The sequence below is a fragment of the Larus michahellis genome, chromosome 6 (genome assembly GCF_964199755.1).
Source record: "Larus michahellis chromosome 6, bLarMic1.1, whole genome shotgun sequence".
NCBI classification, from domain to species: domain Eukaryota; kingdom Metazoa; phylum Chordata; class Aves; order Charadriiformes; family Laridae; genus Larus; species Larus michahellis.
In genome coordinates this window covers 8,478,238-8,492,969 of record NC_133901.1, presented here as the reverse complement: position 1 = coordinate 8,492,969, position 14,732 = coordinate 8,478,238, and the positions used below count along the sequence as shown (strand labels likewise).

Below are 14,732 nucleotides of genomic sequence, written 5' to 3'. Positions count from 1 at the left end.
CTCCTCGTTGAAACTTAATTAAGGGATTGATTCCTCCCCCTGTTCTCACTGCCCTCGCCCCACACCTCTGTGTTTATACCCAAAGGCTGGCGGGCAGGAGGGGTTTCTGAGCAGAAACACTACGTAACCTTCTCAGCACATGTTGAAATTTGTGAGTTAATGCGTTTAGAGGAACCAGCATAAATATTAAGATGTGGCAGCGCTGCTGTGGACTCGTGCATTTGAAATATTTCAGCTATTTCCCTACTTGCATTCCTTACCCACGTGCCTTCGAATCCAGTTTATAAAAGGGCTTTTTTTTTTTTTTTCCACAGCCTTGAATTCCAGAGGCCTTTAGACAGATAAGGAGGATCCCTGTTGACCTTGCTTTTTGTTTACCCTAAGTACTTTACTGGCTCTCCTGTGTCTGACAGAGGGGAGCTGGCACCGGGGAAAGCAGCCCTAGCAGGACAGACAGCAGATGGAAAGAGGAATTCATAACCCCACCGAGTATTGATCAACCCCAGCAATGTGTCCTTGTTGGAAAAATATGGGATAGCAGACATATATCTGGCTTGGTTGAGAGGAGGAGGAGGGATGATGATCAGGTTTCCTAAGGTACCAAGCACATCTGCATCAACCCATCTCAGCTTCCCAAGTCCCCAAGATGCCACGTGTCACCCCCGGGGACGGTGGGGTGCGTTGGGTGGTGTCGCGCTAGAGGTGATGGGCATGGCCAGGGCTGGGTGGAGTAGATGGACATCCACACCAGGAGGAGTCGAAGGAGAAGGGCCAAGCAGAGCTACACTCATCTGGAGATGAGCAGTCCTTGGGGAACGCAGGCACAGAACTGCTAATAACTTAATTGCAACCCGTTTACTCCTTGAAGGGTATTCTTTGGTAATTGCCTTTAATGCACCTTTGTTGAAGCAATAAGGCAGCATTCACTTCCTACCGATTTCAGCATAATTTCAGTTTAAATATATTCAGGTGGTAATCCCTGTCTTGCCAAAGCAGTGATAAAACCTCTGGTGTGTGTATCAGCACATTTCACAGTGTTTGGGAATAAAATTAGTTATCCTGGCTGGCCGCTTTGGTCTCCCAAATGACAGATCTCGAGAGATTTCAGCAGTTTTCTAACCTATCAAAATGGTCAAGAAATAATTTTAATTTAAGGGGATTTTTTCCGTCCTTTTTTTTCTCCTTCATGATCCACTGAGTAGCAAAAAGGCGTGGTTAGTGCTTCTGGAAACAGAGGTGCACCCCCTCTTCTTCCTTCCCCACTGTTACCTTTTTGAGTATTCCCCAGATGTCAGGATGTGAATTTGTCATTGAGTTTGGTCAGAGATGCATGTAAAAAGAGTTTAAATAAGGTATGTAAGAGAGGTTGTTTAAAAAGCTCACCCCTTTTCATCTGCTTTGTCCGTGTCATGTTGCCCTTCTATTCATCCTCCAGCCCAAAACAAATTATTTAGAGGCAAACCACTTTGGACAGGGACTAGGGACTTTTTATTATTATTCTTCAAGTTGTACAAAGGATGGGAGACAAAGCATGTTAGGACACCAGTAATGGCCATTTTTGCAGCTTCTGTATTGCTGTAGTGGTATTGACGTGTCCATCGTAGACAGCAGCATCAGTCCCCGTGCCATCATCCTGCTGGGGTCGGGGAGACCTGAGGGAGGTCTGTGCTCCTCGGAGCCCCGGTGAGGGAGCTCAGAAAGCCCTGGCAGGGCATGAGCCATCCCAGCAGCTTTTCTTGTTGTAAAAATCAAATCCCGATATGGGAAACCAGGGCCTGACAGAGCCAAAAAAGATGAACATGACCTAAGAGGGGATTAGTTTTGAGACGCTGCCGTTATCCCTCTCCTCCACCTCCGTTACCTCCTCTGCCAGCAGAAGAGCTTTAATGAGAGCGTAATCACTCACACTCTTGCTGCCTCGTGCGATTTCCCTCCCCCCCTTATCCCCCCTCTAAATTAAGCAAAGGATTAATTTGCTAATTTTAAATAGTTAAACCTGCAAATCCAAATGGCAACATACAGAAACAATTCCCACAAAGGTTTCACTTGCAGCCCAGTAAACTGCCCCATTCCATGCCCTCCAGCAATGCCAAGGGAGGCTGCAGCTCCCCAGGGAGGGATGCAGCCGGCCAGACCCGTGTCTGCGCCACGCCAGGCTGCAGGTGAGCACCCAAGCCTGAGAATTTTTAAATGAAATGGCTTTATTTTGTGTGCTTCCGGGATGGTGTGTGTTTGGTTTGTTGCTGGAGTCTCAGCTGCAGGGATGTACAGGGCTGGCAGGGAAACATGAAGCAATGCAGCATCCTCGTGCTTCTAACTCCCAAAGCCAAACCATGGGGGTTGTGGCATGTGATAGGGCTAATCTGAGCACGCAGGGACTGCAGGATGTTATTTGTGATGTTTAGAGAGGAGACGACCTTTATCATAGAATGGTTGAGTTGGAAGGGACCTTAAAGACCATCCAGTTCCACCCCCTGCCCTGGGCAGGGACACCTCCCACCAGACCAGGTTGCTCCAAGCCCCATCCAGCCTGGCCTTGAACACCTCCAGGGATGGGGCAGCCACAGCTTCTCTGTGTGGCCTTAGCCAGTATCTCACAGTAAAGAATTTCTTTGTAATATCTAATCTAAATCTCTCCTCTTTCCATTTAAAACCGTTCCCCCTTGTCCTATCGCTCCACTCCCTCATCCAGAGTCCCTCCCCAGCTTTCCCCTTTAGGGACTGGAAGGGGCTCTAAGGTCTCCCCGGAGCCTTCTCTTCTCCAGGCTGAACAACCCCAACTCTCTCAGCCTGTCCTCACAGCAGAGGGACTCCAGCCTCTCATCATCTTCGTGGCCTTCCCTGGACTCACTCCAACAGGTCCATGTCCTCCTCATGTTGGGGGCCCCAGAGCTGGAGGCAGCACTGCAGGGGGGTATCACCAGAGCTGAGTAGAGGGGCAGAATCCCCTCCCTTGACATGCTGGCCACAACTTATTTATTGTCTATGAATAAGCAGTAGTAAATAAAAAAAAAAATTAAATACCAGATGCAATGCAAGTTTTTATCAAATGCAGCGAGTCAGCAGCACGCAATGGCATTTGGCTGCTCAAGCTTTTAAAAGTCTGTGAAGGTGCTGAGGACCACGCTGCCCAGGGCTGGAGCTGGAGCTGTGGCAGTGCTCTGGACATGCACCCACTCTTCGAAAATATTTATCCCTCTGAAGTGATCACAGAAGTTGTGTTCTGATCTGTGGACTGTTTTCAAGCATTTTTATCACGAGGGTCTTCCACAGCTACTACCAAGCCAAAGCAATCTTGTTTTCTTCCTTTTCTGGTTTTATTTACCAGGTGGGGATGTACGCTGCCGGCCCCAGGGCTCACACAGCACTTAAAAGGGGCTTGAATGCTCCCTGAAACCGAAGTGCTGAGCAAAATCCCATCCCAGCACCCGGGGGGAGAGCACTGCCACCTCTTCTCTGTCACTTGGGACAAGACGATGCAAGAAGCCCCAGCTAGGTGTGATCACGGCTGCTCCCAGAGTGGCAGAAATCCCATGAGGTGGGAAAATCTGACAGATGAGACCTTGTGGTCAGTATAAGAAAAGTTAGGGCAGGTGAAAAATAAAACAAAGCATCAGTGCCCGGCTGCACGGGTGAGGAGATGGCAGAGATGCGGGTACTGCCTGTGGCACGTGGGCAAGGACAGCTGATGGAGGGAATAGCACCTCTCACATGGGTATATTTATAAACGCATTACAGTCATCGCTTCTGTACGAGTGATACATCCCTTTTCCCAGCAGCATTCAAGCTTAAATCTGACCTTTTTTTATTCCCTTGCCTACTCTGGTGTCTGCGGGAATTATTTTAGAGGCACCAATATGCCAGCTCGGTTGTATCTGGGACTCTCAGCATCACCTGAGAACATAGCTAAATAACACCAACTGCAGCTGAACACGACGAGGAGAATACTCCAACGTACCCAAGTTGTAGCTCCATCCTCCCGCAGTTGTCCCCAGCCCTTCCGGTAGCTGGTGGTGGTTTGTCCTGCTCTCTCCCACGCCTTGCTAGACACGTATGGGAGGCTGGCACGGCTTGCCATGGCTTGCCATGGCTCGGCACAGCTCGGGCAGGCAGCAGGCCAGGGCTGCCTTGCACAGGACTTTGTTAAATCTCTCCAATAGAGCCTAGAAAGCGTGAGCGGCTCCTCCCAGCGCTAGCTGGGAGGAGGCTGGCTGCGGGGGATTAATCAAGCAAAGGGTACTAATAGGAAGCAGCGACAGATGTCAAGTGTGTGGTGCTCCTATATATAATTTGGCCTTAAAACACAAATTCATGAGTTCCTGTTTGCTTTCGTAATGTTGGAAGGTGTCTGTCACCATGGTATCTGCGTGCTGCAGGCAGGACAGAACCAGGCTTTTCTCCACACCAAAAAAAGCAGGTTTTTTTTTCCTTGGAAATGGTGTAATGCCCATTCTGAGATGTGGGGAGAGGCTGGGGGGTGTGCGGGGGATGGTGCTGCTGAGGGACACCCCGGATGGAGTCAGCACCATCCCCTCCCTCCTCCTCCTCCCCAGCTGGTGCTGGAGCAGGGCCACAGTGAGTTGGGGACAGCCGTGCTTGGGGACAGCTGTGGTTCCTTGGATGGGGAATATTTACTAGGGTGGATATCTTAAAGATTCCTGAGAATTAAGGCAGTGACGTGAACGAAGGCAGGGACCCTTCTCGCCCCTGCAGGCTTAGGAAGAAGAAACCACAGCTATTGCACTTGGCTTACGTGTTGTGCAAAATCTGGCAGACACATTATTTGTAATGAAAGATTAGAATACCTCCATAGCTCAGGAAGGACAGACCCATGGAACATGTGGCAGAAAACTTTTATGGAAGAGGAATGGGTAAAAAAAAGCTCCTGAATAAAAATGGCCAGTTTAGTGGCCAGTGAATATATTGGCCATCTAATTTTTGGAGGTATACGCTCACTTGTGCGTGTGTTGGGGTCCAACACAGACTCCAGGCAAACGCTGGCAACGTTTCTCCTGCCCATGGGAAGACAGAGGGCTTGTACCGGGAAAAGGAAATGTGCATGGATCTCGGAGCAGTCCTTTTCCTTTTTTAGGGGGTGGTAGGAAACATAAATTCTTTGCATTTGGAGGAAACTGTGCATTCCTGTGCTACCTCCGGGCAGGTAGGTCAGCACCATTTCTCTGGAAAATCCCCACCTGCATAATGACAGCAGTCAGCTCTGCGTGGAATTCAATTAAAGAATAATCCCCCAAAAAAACCCTAGCCAGACTTTTAAGGTAAATGCACAGTTTCCTTGGACCAACTATGGGTCTAACTGGGGGCTCTCAGTGGGCTCCAGGCTGCACAGGTATGAGCAGCAAGCATGTTTGCTATGGAGGACACAATCCAGCTTCAACTGAAAGTACCCAGGACACAGTTTTGTCTGCTTTCCTTACAACGCAGCCCAAAATGAATTAGCTCACCTGGAGATTCTCTGGTTTGGGCTCCCCTAGGAGAAAGCACTTTGGAGAGACTACATCGATGAGCCTGGCAGGAAAGACAGGCTTTCAAAGCTGGGAAAAATCTAAACATTTTAAAAAGTCACAATCCAAAGGCATTTGGTCAAATATCAGATCAAATGTCAGCATTAGCTACTGACTGTGCTTCAATCCATCACTAGCTGCTGCCTTGAGTAATTACCCAAGGACCGGATGCCAGGAACACACCAGTGTTCTGGGGCAGATGGTCTACATGGTCTCCTACTCATGTCTCACCACCTGCATCGGACAGCATGTCCTGCACGGGGCTGCTCAGTGTTTGGGACCTCAGGGCGGAGATGAGGGGGCTGAATGGTAGATGAGATGAAGACCCAGCTGGTGGAGATGTTCTTGTGCTTATGGATTTGGATGTTGCCTGTGGAGGCCAGGAGAAAGAGGCAGTTTAAGGGTGGTTGTGACTTCCCTGCTTGCCTGCCTTCTTCCTCCCCCAACCCAAAAGCTTCTGCAATTTAGCATGAGAGAGAGCGAGAGAGCACATGAAATGCATTTTAGAAGGGGGTTAGAGTAGTGCCAAAATGGTAAAATTAAATAAATTTAATAGCTTATGATAATAAGCAAACTGGTTTTTAAAACGGCCCTGCATTCATTCAATGAAAGTAATAAGTATCTTATTTTTATGTTCTATTTCTGTTTCAGAATAAACTCAACATGCCTTGTTTGTATTAAAACCTCCTTTGCACTGAATAAAATAACTGTAAAGCATGTCCTTTCATCTACAAGGGCTCGTGTTCACACTGCTCACCCTTTAAAATTCATATGAATTTCAAGTTTTTCATTGCGTTGGAGAAGCAACCTATTTGATGTAGGCTTGTAAAGGAGAGGAATTACATATGTGTTTTGAATAGCAATAGCTGGTTTCTTCTTGTGAAGGGTCGAGCGGAAATATACTCTCCATGTATAATTAGAAATGTAGAGGGCTTACTGCAAGACTAAAAATGATTGCAACTGTCTGCAATGAAAAAAAAAAGTAAAAAAAAAAAAAGAAAGAAAATCATCAAACACGTGTATTCTTATTAACCTCATGAGAGAACACCATCGTTTGAAGACAGGGCGGCAGGCAGGCATTTCTAAGGTCCGGCAGTACGGAAAGCAGTGCTGGGGAGTCAACTGAGTCAACTGTGTTGGGCTGAAGGATGGTCACAGTGGCTGAAACAGCCTTAATCCACCTGGAACAGGCCAATTTGCAATGGGAGGTGGCTGCCACCCACATCACAGCCCTCTGGGCATCGCAGTGGGCTCCGCACCGGGAAATTCAGTGGGCTACATGGGAGGGGAGTTCTTTCATCTTCCATGAGATGTTATCAATGCACTTGTCACATCGAAGAAAATAATTTTTCCTAATCAATCAGGCACACCATGAGATCCTATAAATAAAGCTTTCTGCAGCCTGCGACCGCCAGACTGGAACCAATGAGGTAGCTCCTCCGCTTTGTTCAGCAGATACTCGTTTCCTAGCGCGGTGGTGATATTAAAATAGACTCAAATAAAGAATTATGCCTTGCAAAGTATGTTAAACGTCATCCCCCCCACCAACCTTACAGGTGTGCAACTGATAAAAGCTCTTACCAATACAATCCATTTCCAGGATTGAGACTTAACTTTTGCGCCCTCCTGTCATCTGCTGGAATTATTTTTAAAAACATATTTTCCAGTTACTAATTCTACAAGTCCCAACCACAAGTGCCAGCAGCCTGGGAGGAAAGCAGGGACGGTGCTGGGAGGAGGGAAGCAGCCTTGACCATGGCTGCTCTTGGTTAACGTGAGAGTATCTTTGGTATCTTCTTGCTGGTAACCTGGAAAGCACCCAGTAGAGAAACTTCACCAGAGAGGTTAATATCATCTTGGCTAAATTAGCCGTATTACTGTTTGCTGTGTACCATAGTCCCATTTTAGCCCTCCTGAGCAGTGGCTAGGAGCCACCCCATGAGGCGTACTGAGATGGGAGAAAAGCGGGTGTCTCCACAACACCTAAAACATTTCAGCCCAAGTCTGTCCCTGGCTCACAACAGGTTACACCGATCTTTTTTCTGTCTGCCTCACAGTGCTGGTTGGTTGGTACCCGGCATGAGTCCCTGGAATTGAAACCATGGCCCTCCGTGGCACTTGGTCACCGCTGTGAAAGAGGTGGATGTTGAATAAGACTTGTAAGTCGGCAGAGTGAGCACGTCCTCCCCCCACTCCCCCGGTGCAGGTCTGTCATCTGCTCAGGATGACCAGCTGCATAGCAACGAGTTCAAAAGTCCCGAGAGTTAACCAGCTGCAGATGTTTCCCTCCTTCCCCTCTTCTCTTTGCCCTGTTTGGAAGAACTGACAAAGTCAGGCTGGGCTGCCGACGTGCAGGCAGGGCACTGGCAGCGCCGGAGGAGAGAACCGTGGGGGACAGATCCCCCCAGCTCTGCCACGCCAGGCCTGGGCACACTCACCGGGTGTCTGTGCCATGTATGCACTCTGCCGTGCGTTGGTGCTCGGCATCACCCTCGCCATCCTATGGAATGGGAGAGTTTTAAACTCCACGCAACCTTAAGGATGTGTTTCTTACATGGCTTTCCTCTATTTCTGCCAGAAAATAAACTTTCAATCCAATTAAATGTTTTAATTTAATTATAATTAAGACTAGTTGCTGGCTCTCCCTCTGCTAGACCCCAGGGCTGTAAGAAGTTTACTGTCCCCTTATTCTCCCTCGTTATATCTGCTGGGTTGGGTCAGTAGGTATCAGCCAGCCGGGTGCTGCCACGTCTCCCAAACACCACGTTGAAGGTGCTCTTCTGTGTGATTAATGCTCTTCATTTCAGCCATGCAACATTAAAAGGTCGTCTTTAAATGAATCTGGGAATGGGAACATTTGCATGTTAAACTTGGCTTTGGTGACCTAGAATATATAAACTAGATTAGGTTTTTTTAGCAGAGTTATTTATAGGCAACTCTTAACTAGTTACTTTAAATTACTACCAAAAAAAGGAAAGAAATTGAGAGTGTGAGAAGTAATTTGTAACGTGTGCCTGCGTACATCCCTTGGGGTGTGCGGCGGAGGATGCCACTTGCGTTGTAATTAACAGCTAACACACACACACACACCCCTCGCAAAACCGGGCACCGCAGAAGCGATGGCGAAAGGTGCCACGTGTCCTTTCCAAAATGCCCAAATTTTTCCCCGTTAAGATCTCTTATTTCTACGGCACAAACAGCGTTTCCCAGACCCCCCGGAAGGCGGAGGCCCGGCCCTGCCCGGGGGGGGCAGCCGCTGCCCGCCCCGCCGCCAGCCCTGCCTGCAGCCAACGGCACCGGGCGCCGCCGCGGCGATTGCCCGGGCCCAACCCCAGCTCCCCCCGCCGTGGCTGCCCCGGCCCCGGCTCCCCCCGCGGCGGCAGCGGGGAGCACCGCCCCCCCCCACCCCACCCCACCCCCGGCCCCGCTCCTCCCCGCTCCCGCCCGCGGAGGGCGCTGCGATCGCGGGGCCGCCGCCGCCTGCCTCCCGCCCGCCCGCCCGGGGCGGCCCCGCGGCGGCAGCGGCTCCGGTGCGCGGGGGCGGCCCCGACGAGGCGGGCGGCCCGCCCCGGGGCCCGGCGGTTCCCGTGGCCGGTGCCGGGTTTGTCTGACGCGGCGCCTCTCGCTTCTCTCCGGCAGGACTCCCGGGAGGATGGGATGGATTTAGGGAGCGACGCCGGCAGCAGCCGCTCCAGCTCGGAGTCCAACTCCAGCAAAGCCACGCCGTGCTCGGAGGGCAAGTCCTCGCCGTCCCCCAGCAGCCTGGACCTGGCGGCGCTGGAGGACTCGGAAGAGGAGGAGGAGGAGGACGGGGGCTACCTGCCCTCCCCGCCGGCTCGCCGGGAGCCGCCGCGCTGCCCCGCCGGTGATGCCCGCCGCCCCTCCGCGCCCGCCCGCCGGAGCGGCTCTCCCGCCGCCGCCGCGCCCCGCCGCCCCGCCGCCGCCGCCCGCCCGCGGCCGCACCAGCGCCCGCCGCCGCTGCCCCCGCAGGAACGGCGGCGCGGCGGCGGGGCGGCGGGAGCGGGCGGGCGGCGGGCGCGGCGGGGCGGCGGAGCGCAGCCCCCGCGGGAACCGCAGCCGCCGGCCATGGACTGGGCGGCCCTGGAGAGGCACCTGGCCGGGCTGCAGTGCCGGGAGCAGGAGCGCGGCCAGCGGGCCAACCCCGCCTCGGTGAGTCGGGGTGAGTCGGGAGAAGCCGGGAGGGCGGGCGGGCGAACAGGCGCGGTTCGCCCCGGGGCGGTGACTCGCTGCCCGGCCGGGGCGGGGGGCTGCGCCGGGGGAGCCGGGCTTGGCGGGGAGTGCGCCGGGGGGTGGCAGCCCCTGGGAGCGGTTGGGGCCGGCGGGGTGTCGCGCTCCGGAGGCACCTCGCTCCCCCCATCCCGGTGCGGCGGTGCCTCCCGGGAAGAGGGAGGCCGGAGGAGGTAACTTTCCCGGAGCATCTTCGGCTGCGGGGATGGGGCAGTGGCGGGTGCCGGTGCCCGCGGGGAGCGAGGTGCCTCCGCCAGCGCTGGGCCGTCTTCAGAGGTGGTTTTCCCTGGGGGAGGCTGAGGAATAGCAGCCTTTCTGCTGGCTGGAGGCAGTGACAGGCTGGTGGTGTATGTTCTCCTTGTGTGAGGGATGATGAGAACCCGATGTCAGCCCAGATGAAACCCCCAAGTGCGTAAATTGTTAGGCGGTCGCATTATTTGCAGAGTGTTTTAGAAATTGTACGTAACTTCTGAGATGCAAGCCGCAATGTTGGTTAGATGAACAAGCACTGCACACGCGCCTGGGGCACCGTGCCGGTTGAGACTCTTCCATCATGTATGAATTAAAAGGAATCTACAAAATCTCCTGAAACCGCTGCAGGAGCCCTCGGATGCGATGACACACGTGATGAGACATGTGTGCCTCACCACCCACACCCTACAGCCTCGCCGCTGGCGTGCTGCTTTTTTTTTTTTTTTATGATTTTTTTTTTTTTTTTAAGGCATTCCATCCCCTTACTTCCTGTGAAGTCATCTGGCTCAGGGAGGTGGGGATTTCCCCCTAAATCCTTGAATTACAACTAAATGGTGAGAAATTCTGGGTGGGTGCTGGATGTGATAAATAAGCTGCTAGAGGAGTGGGACAGCTGCCATGCAGGACACTTTTTCCAAAGCCAGAACATTGTAGCCTCAACACCCTGAGGACCTGACAGGTAACATCCTTAATTACAGTCATTTATGCAGAAACTTGGCTTTTCTTTTTTTTTTTTGTTTTAAAGAAAAAAAAAAAGGCAGCTCATTTTTGTGGTTTGGGAGCTTATTTCTACAGCTTTATCTGATAAACTCCTGCTGCCCCGAGCTTCTGGAAGCAACAGCAGTGCTGGAAACTCTTTGCCTCTGGGTATCTGCTTAACCAGGTGAGGTGTCACCTAAGGAATTTTGCCTGCTTACCTCTGTAAGGATTTTCCTCCTCCATCCTTCCGTTCCCTCCTGCGAGCACAAAGGCACTGGAAGGCATTCATGGCTTCCTCACGCCCCGACTTGTCCTGTCGAGTCAGGGTTTGCAGGTTGTGCTGTGCAGCTCAGCCGCCCGGGTGCGCCTCAGCAGCACGTGGAGCCACGCTGAACCATGATGGGTGCCTGGCTGTGGCCATCAAGCAGCCCAGCGCCTTGAGAGCATCTCCCGTGGGTAGGGCTGAGCTGCCGGTTACTCTTACACTCGCAAGCAACCAGAGTTTTCCGCTCTGCAGGCATGAGTTTTTCAGTGTATGTGGCCCTGGAGAGGCTTTACTCAACCTTCCACCAGTCCTGGAGGCAGCTTTCAATTTGCTTTCCTGGCCTTGTCTTCACTCTTGCGATGCCAGGATTCCCCTTCTCCTGGTGCACAGGGAGGAGGAGAAAGAGGTATTCCAGCTCTGCTCCTTTCATTTCCCACCTGGGGTGAAGGAAAAGGGCTGTTGGCAGCCCAGCCACCACTGGGAAGAGGCATTTCACCTCCTGGCCAGCTCGGCCCCCCATGGTACTGCTGTCCCCTCCCGCATGGTTTGGGCTGTGTCTGTAGCACCTAGACCTATGCCCCACAAGCTGCAGGGACTCGATACCTTCAAGGCTCACTGAAACCAGATTGAAGAGAAAATCTCTCTCTTTTTTTTTTTTTTTTTTTTTTTTCTCCTGCCCCTGACATTTTCCTGCCGTTCAATATCTTGTTATTTATAACAAAATCTTGCCTTGCCCTGCTGGAAGCCCAAGTGTTTGTAAACATGAAAATCATGAAGTTAAACAAGCCAGGAAGCAGCTACAGAGAAGATAGACTAGCTTGCTCCAACTGCTAGCAGAATATATTAGAAAAAGAGAAATTTCAGCATTGTAGGCCTTCGCTGGTGTAGTCTAAAATGATCTCGTCACCAGGGATGTGATGTGAAAGCAGCTGTTGCTTTGAGTGGAAACGTTTCTTGGGCTGGTTTATGTTACCAGGAGTCCAATGTAGATGTTCTATTACGGAAAATAAAATCCTGAGCAACTCCTATGAAACTGGAGAAATAGAGAGTTCTTTCTGCTGTCAGTGCCTGTATTTAGTTGCCTCTTATCATGCTCCAAGGGAAAGCAGGGCAGGGCCAGGCCACTGCGCTGGGGCAGGTGTGACCCATCACGGTTGCGTCGGGCCTCAACTTTGCTCCCCAGCTGGTGCTGCGCTCCTCACCATCGGGTCAGACATGGGTGCTGGGAGAGGAACCCTGCCCTCTTCATCCCTGTCTCCTGGCCCTGGCTGGCAGTGTCTGAAGCGGGTTTCAGGAGTTTCTGGTGATCCCCAAGCCTGCAGTGACCTGTGCTGAGTCCTTGCTGAGGGATGTTGGTCGGGCTGGAGTCAAAGAAGAAGGAAAATCAGACTTCTAAGGAAACACTGACATGATTTTAGGAGGTTTTCAAGGCAAGGAAGATTTGGGCTGACATGCAAGGAGGGGTTGGGAGGGCTGCAGCCAGACTGAATAAAGCATTTAAGTTGAAAAGGGACATTCGGTCACATCTGTATGTGCAGAGCTCTGCCCCAAGTCGCTGGGAAGGTCAGGAAAGTGAATATTAACTATGTCAGAATGGCTGTTGGTTAGCTTCAAGATGGAATGACACAACACAAATGAGATGTGAGGGACAAGGCTGGTTCCTCGGGTCACAGGAAGGGTAATGGTGGCATTCATGAATAGCCTGGCAATTTCTGCTCAACGTTGGCAGCCCCATTAAATGACGCTGGTGAGAGAACCACAGGACCAGCCAGGTTGGATGGTGCTAGGCTGCAGGTCTGTCCGTCCTGACTATGCCATCTGCATGGGCAGATTGATCTCAAGATGTGGGCTTGCTATAATGCCACCCAAGTCCCTAATGCCACATCAGTTGAGTGGATCTGGGAGGATTCACATGGGTTAGGTACATATGGAAAGATGATGTCTAGAAATGGAGGATGTTTACTTCTTTCTCCCCAAATGAGGGTGAAGTGACTGTTTCTAGAGCTGCAGTTGGGCAGACAAGCTGCCTGCAAGCCCACTGTGACATGCACAAGCCCAATGGGTTGCGTTAAATGGCTCTTGAGTCTGCTGGACTTCTACCTAAGAGAAGAAGTGACATCTTTTCTGAAGGCAGTTGATGCTTAGAAGGTTCATCAAAAAGATGCTTGTACCAATCTCATCACCCAGCTGCGGGAAACCTGCTGCCTCCGTTTTTTTCCCTTTGCTCAACTCCTGGCTGTATCCACAGCGATAACAAATGTGCTGTGAGATGATTTATGGCACTAAGGAGCTGTTGAGGTGCTCGGGAAGCAACGGCGCTCTGCTTGCTGTTTCACTAATGGCTCTAATAAAATCCAAATCAGCGTTAATGGTTTTAATATTCTTTCCATTGCATCTCTGAGGATGGTAATTACAATCAATGGGATGTATTTTCTGAAAATAATATCTGCAAATTCCATAGTCAATTAAAAAAACACTTGCAGGAGAGGAAATGGCTCAGACAGACGACTTACCCCTGTAAAGAGACTTGAGGGCTTGTGATAGTGTATAGATGGATGGCACTACGGAATGAGTTTTGCTGTCCACAAAGCAGGCTTATTGCAGGCAGTGGCGATGAAAGCTCATCCCTGCAGCCTCCAGGACTTCTGCAGAAGCCTTCTGTGTGGGTAAGGGTCTGCCGGAGCCTGTGTTTTCCTTTTTCATCACTAAAATATTCCTGTGTACACTGTCGAGACAGATAGATGCCTGTTATCTGGTACCTTTGGCAGTACATATAACAGATCGCACAGCAGCACCGTCTGCCCAGACACATAACTCACCCTCAGGCGTGTGGGCTCATGCATTTACAGTGTGTTAGGAAGTTAAATTTGTTTCCTTCTGACTCGTTTCGTCCTGTCTTGAGTTGGTGGAGGTGGGCATGGTGCTCCTGCTGCCTTCACAGCCGTGTTTGGTCGGTGGCCAGCTGCCCATGGACATCTTTGGGGAGGACCCTGAAAGGCAGCAAAGAAGAGCCAGAGCCACTGGTGGCAGTCTTAAATTCACTGTCTGTAGGTTGGAGAAGTGTCAGGTGTGCATTTGAAAACAGTTGGAAACCTCTGCACAAGGCTTTAAGGGCTAACGATACCAAAAGCTGGTAGGATGGAAGATATCATGGACCATATAAATACCTGTTTCTTCCGTCTGTGGCTTTACTGGTGTCTCCCTTCATGGCTGCTGAAAATTTGAGGCTAATTCAAAGTACATATTACAGTGTGGGATTAAATGTTTAAATAATTTAATAATTGGCCCTGGGCAGGGGGCTATTTTTGATGGAGCAGTAGGACAGCTCTGAAGAGAGAGCTGGGTCAGAGCAGCCACGGTGGAAGAAGGAACGTGTAGACCAGGTTGGCAAGAGGGAGTAGAGGAAAGGAGTGAGCAATGATGCTTCTGGGCGCAATGGGTGTTTTTAAAAGCCCCATGAGAGTATCGGTGTAGGGCTGTCGGGAACGCGGGCTGGGATCGAGCGCAGAGCCTTGGTGTTGCATGTTGCAAAGCTTTGGTCTACCTGGGTGTGTTGTCCCTAGCACTTAGGGAGCAAGTATTTCCTTGAAGATTGGCGGTGAGTTTGTTCTCACTTAAAATAAATAATAATTGCTTAATTGAGCTTGCTTAAAGTGTTAGGTTGTTCATCCCTAGGTGGTGTTCGATGTTGTCTTGGCTGCAAGTGTTGGGAGCGGGAAGTAACAGCCAGGGGTTTAATGCCTGAA

General features: G+C 51.2%; 1 protein-coding gene across 1 annotated transcript in view; it reads left to right on the top strand.

The window, feature by feature from the left end:
• SCHIP1 (schwannomin interacting protein 1) overlaps positions 1 to 14,732 on the top strand; it is a 183,183-nt gene that overhangs the window by 132,670 nt on the left and 35,781 nt on the right. The window contains exon 5 of the mRNA XM_074590519.1: positions 9,162 to 9,692. Coding sequence (XP_074446620.1) covers positions 9,162 to 9,692 — 531 coding nt within the window. The remainder of the gene's footprint in view (positions 1 to 9,161; positions 9,693 to 14,732) is intronic.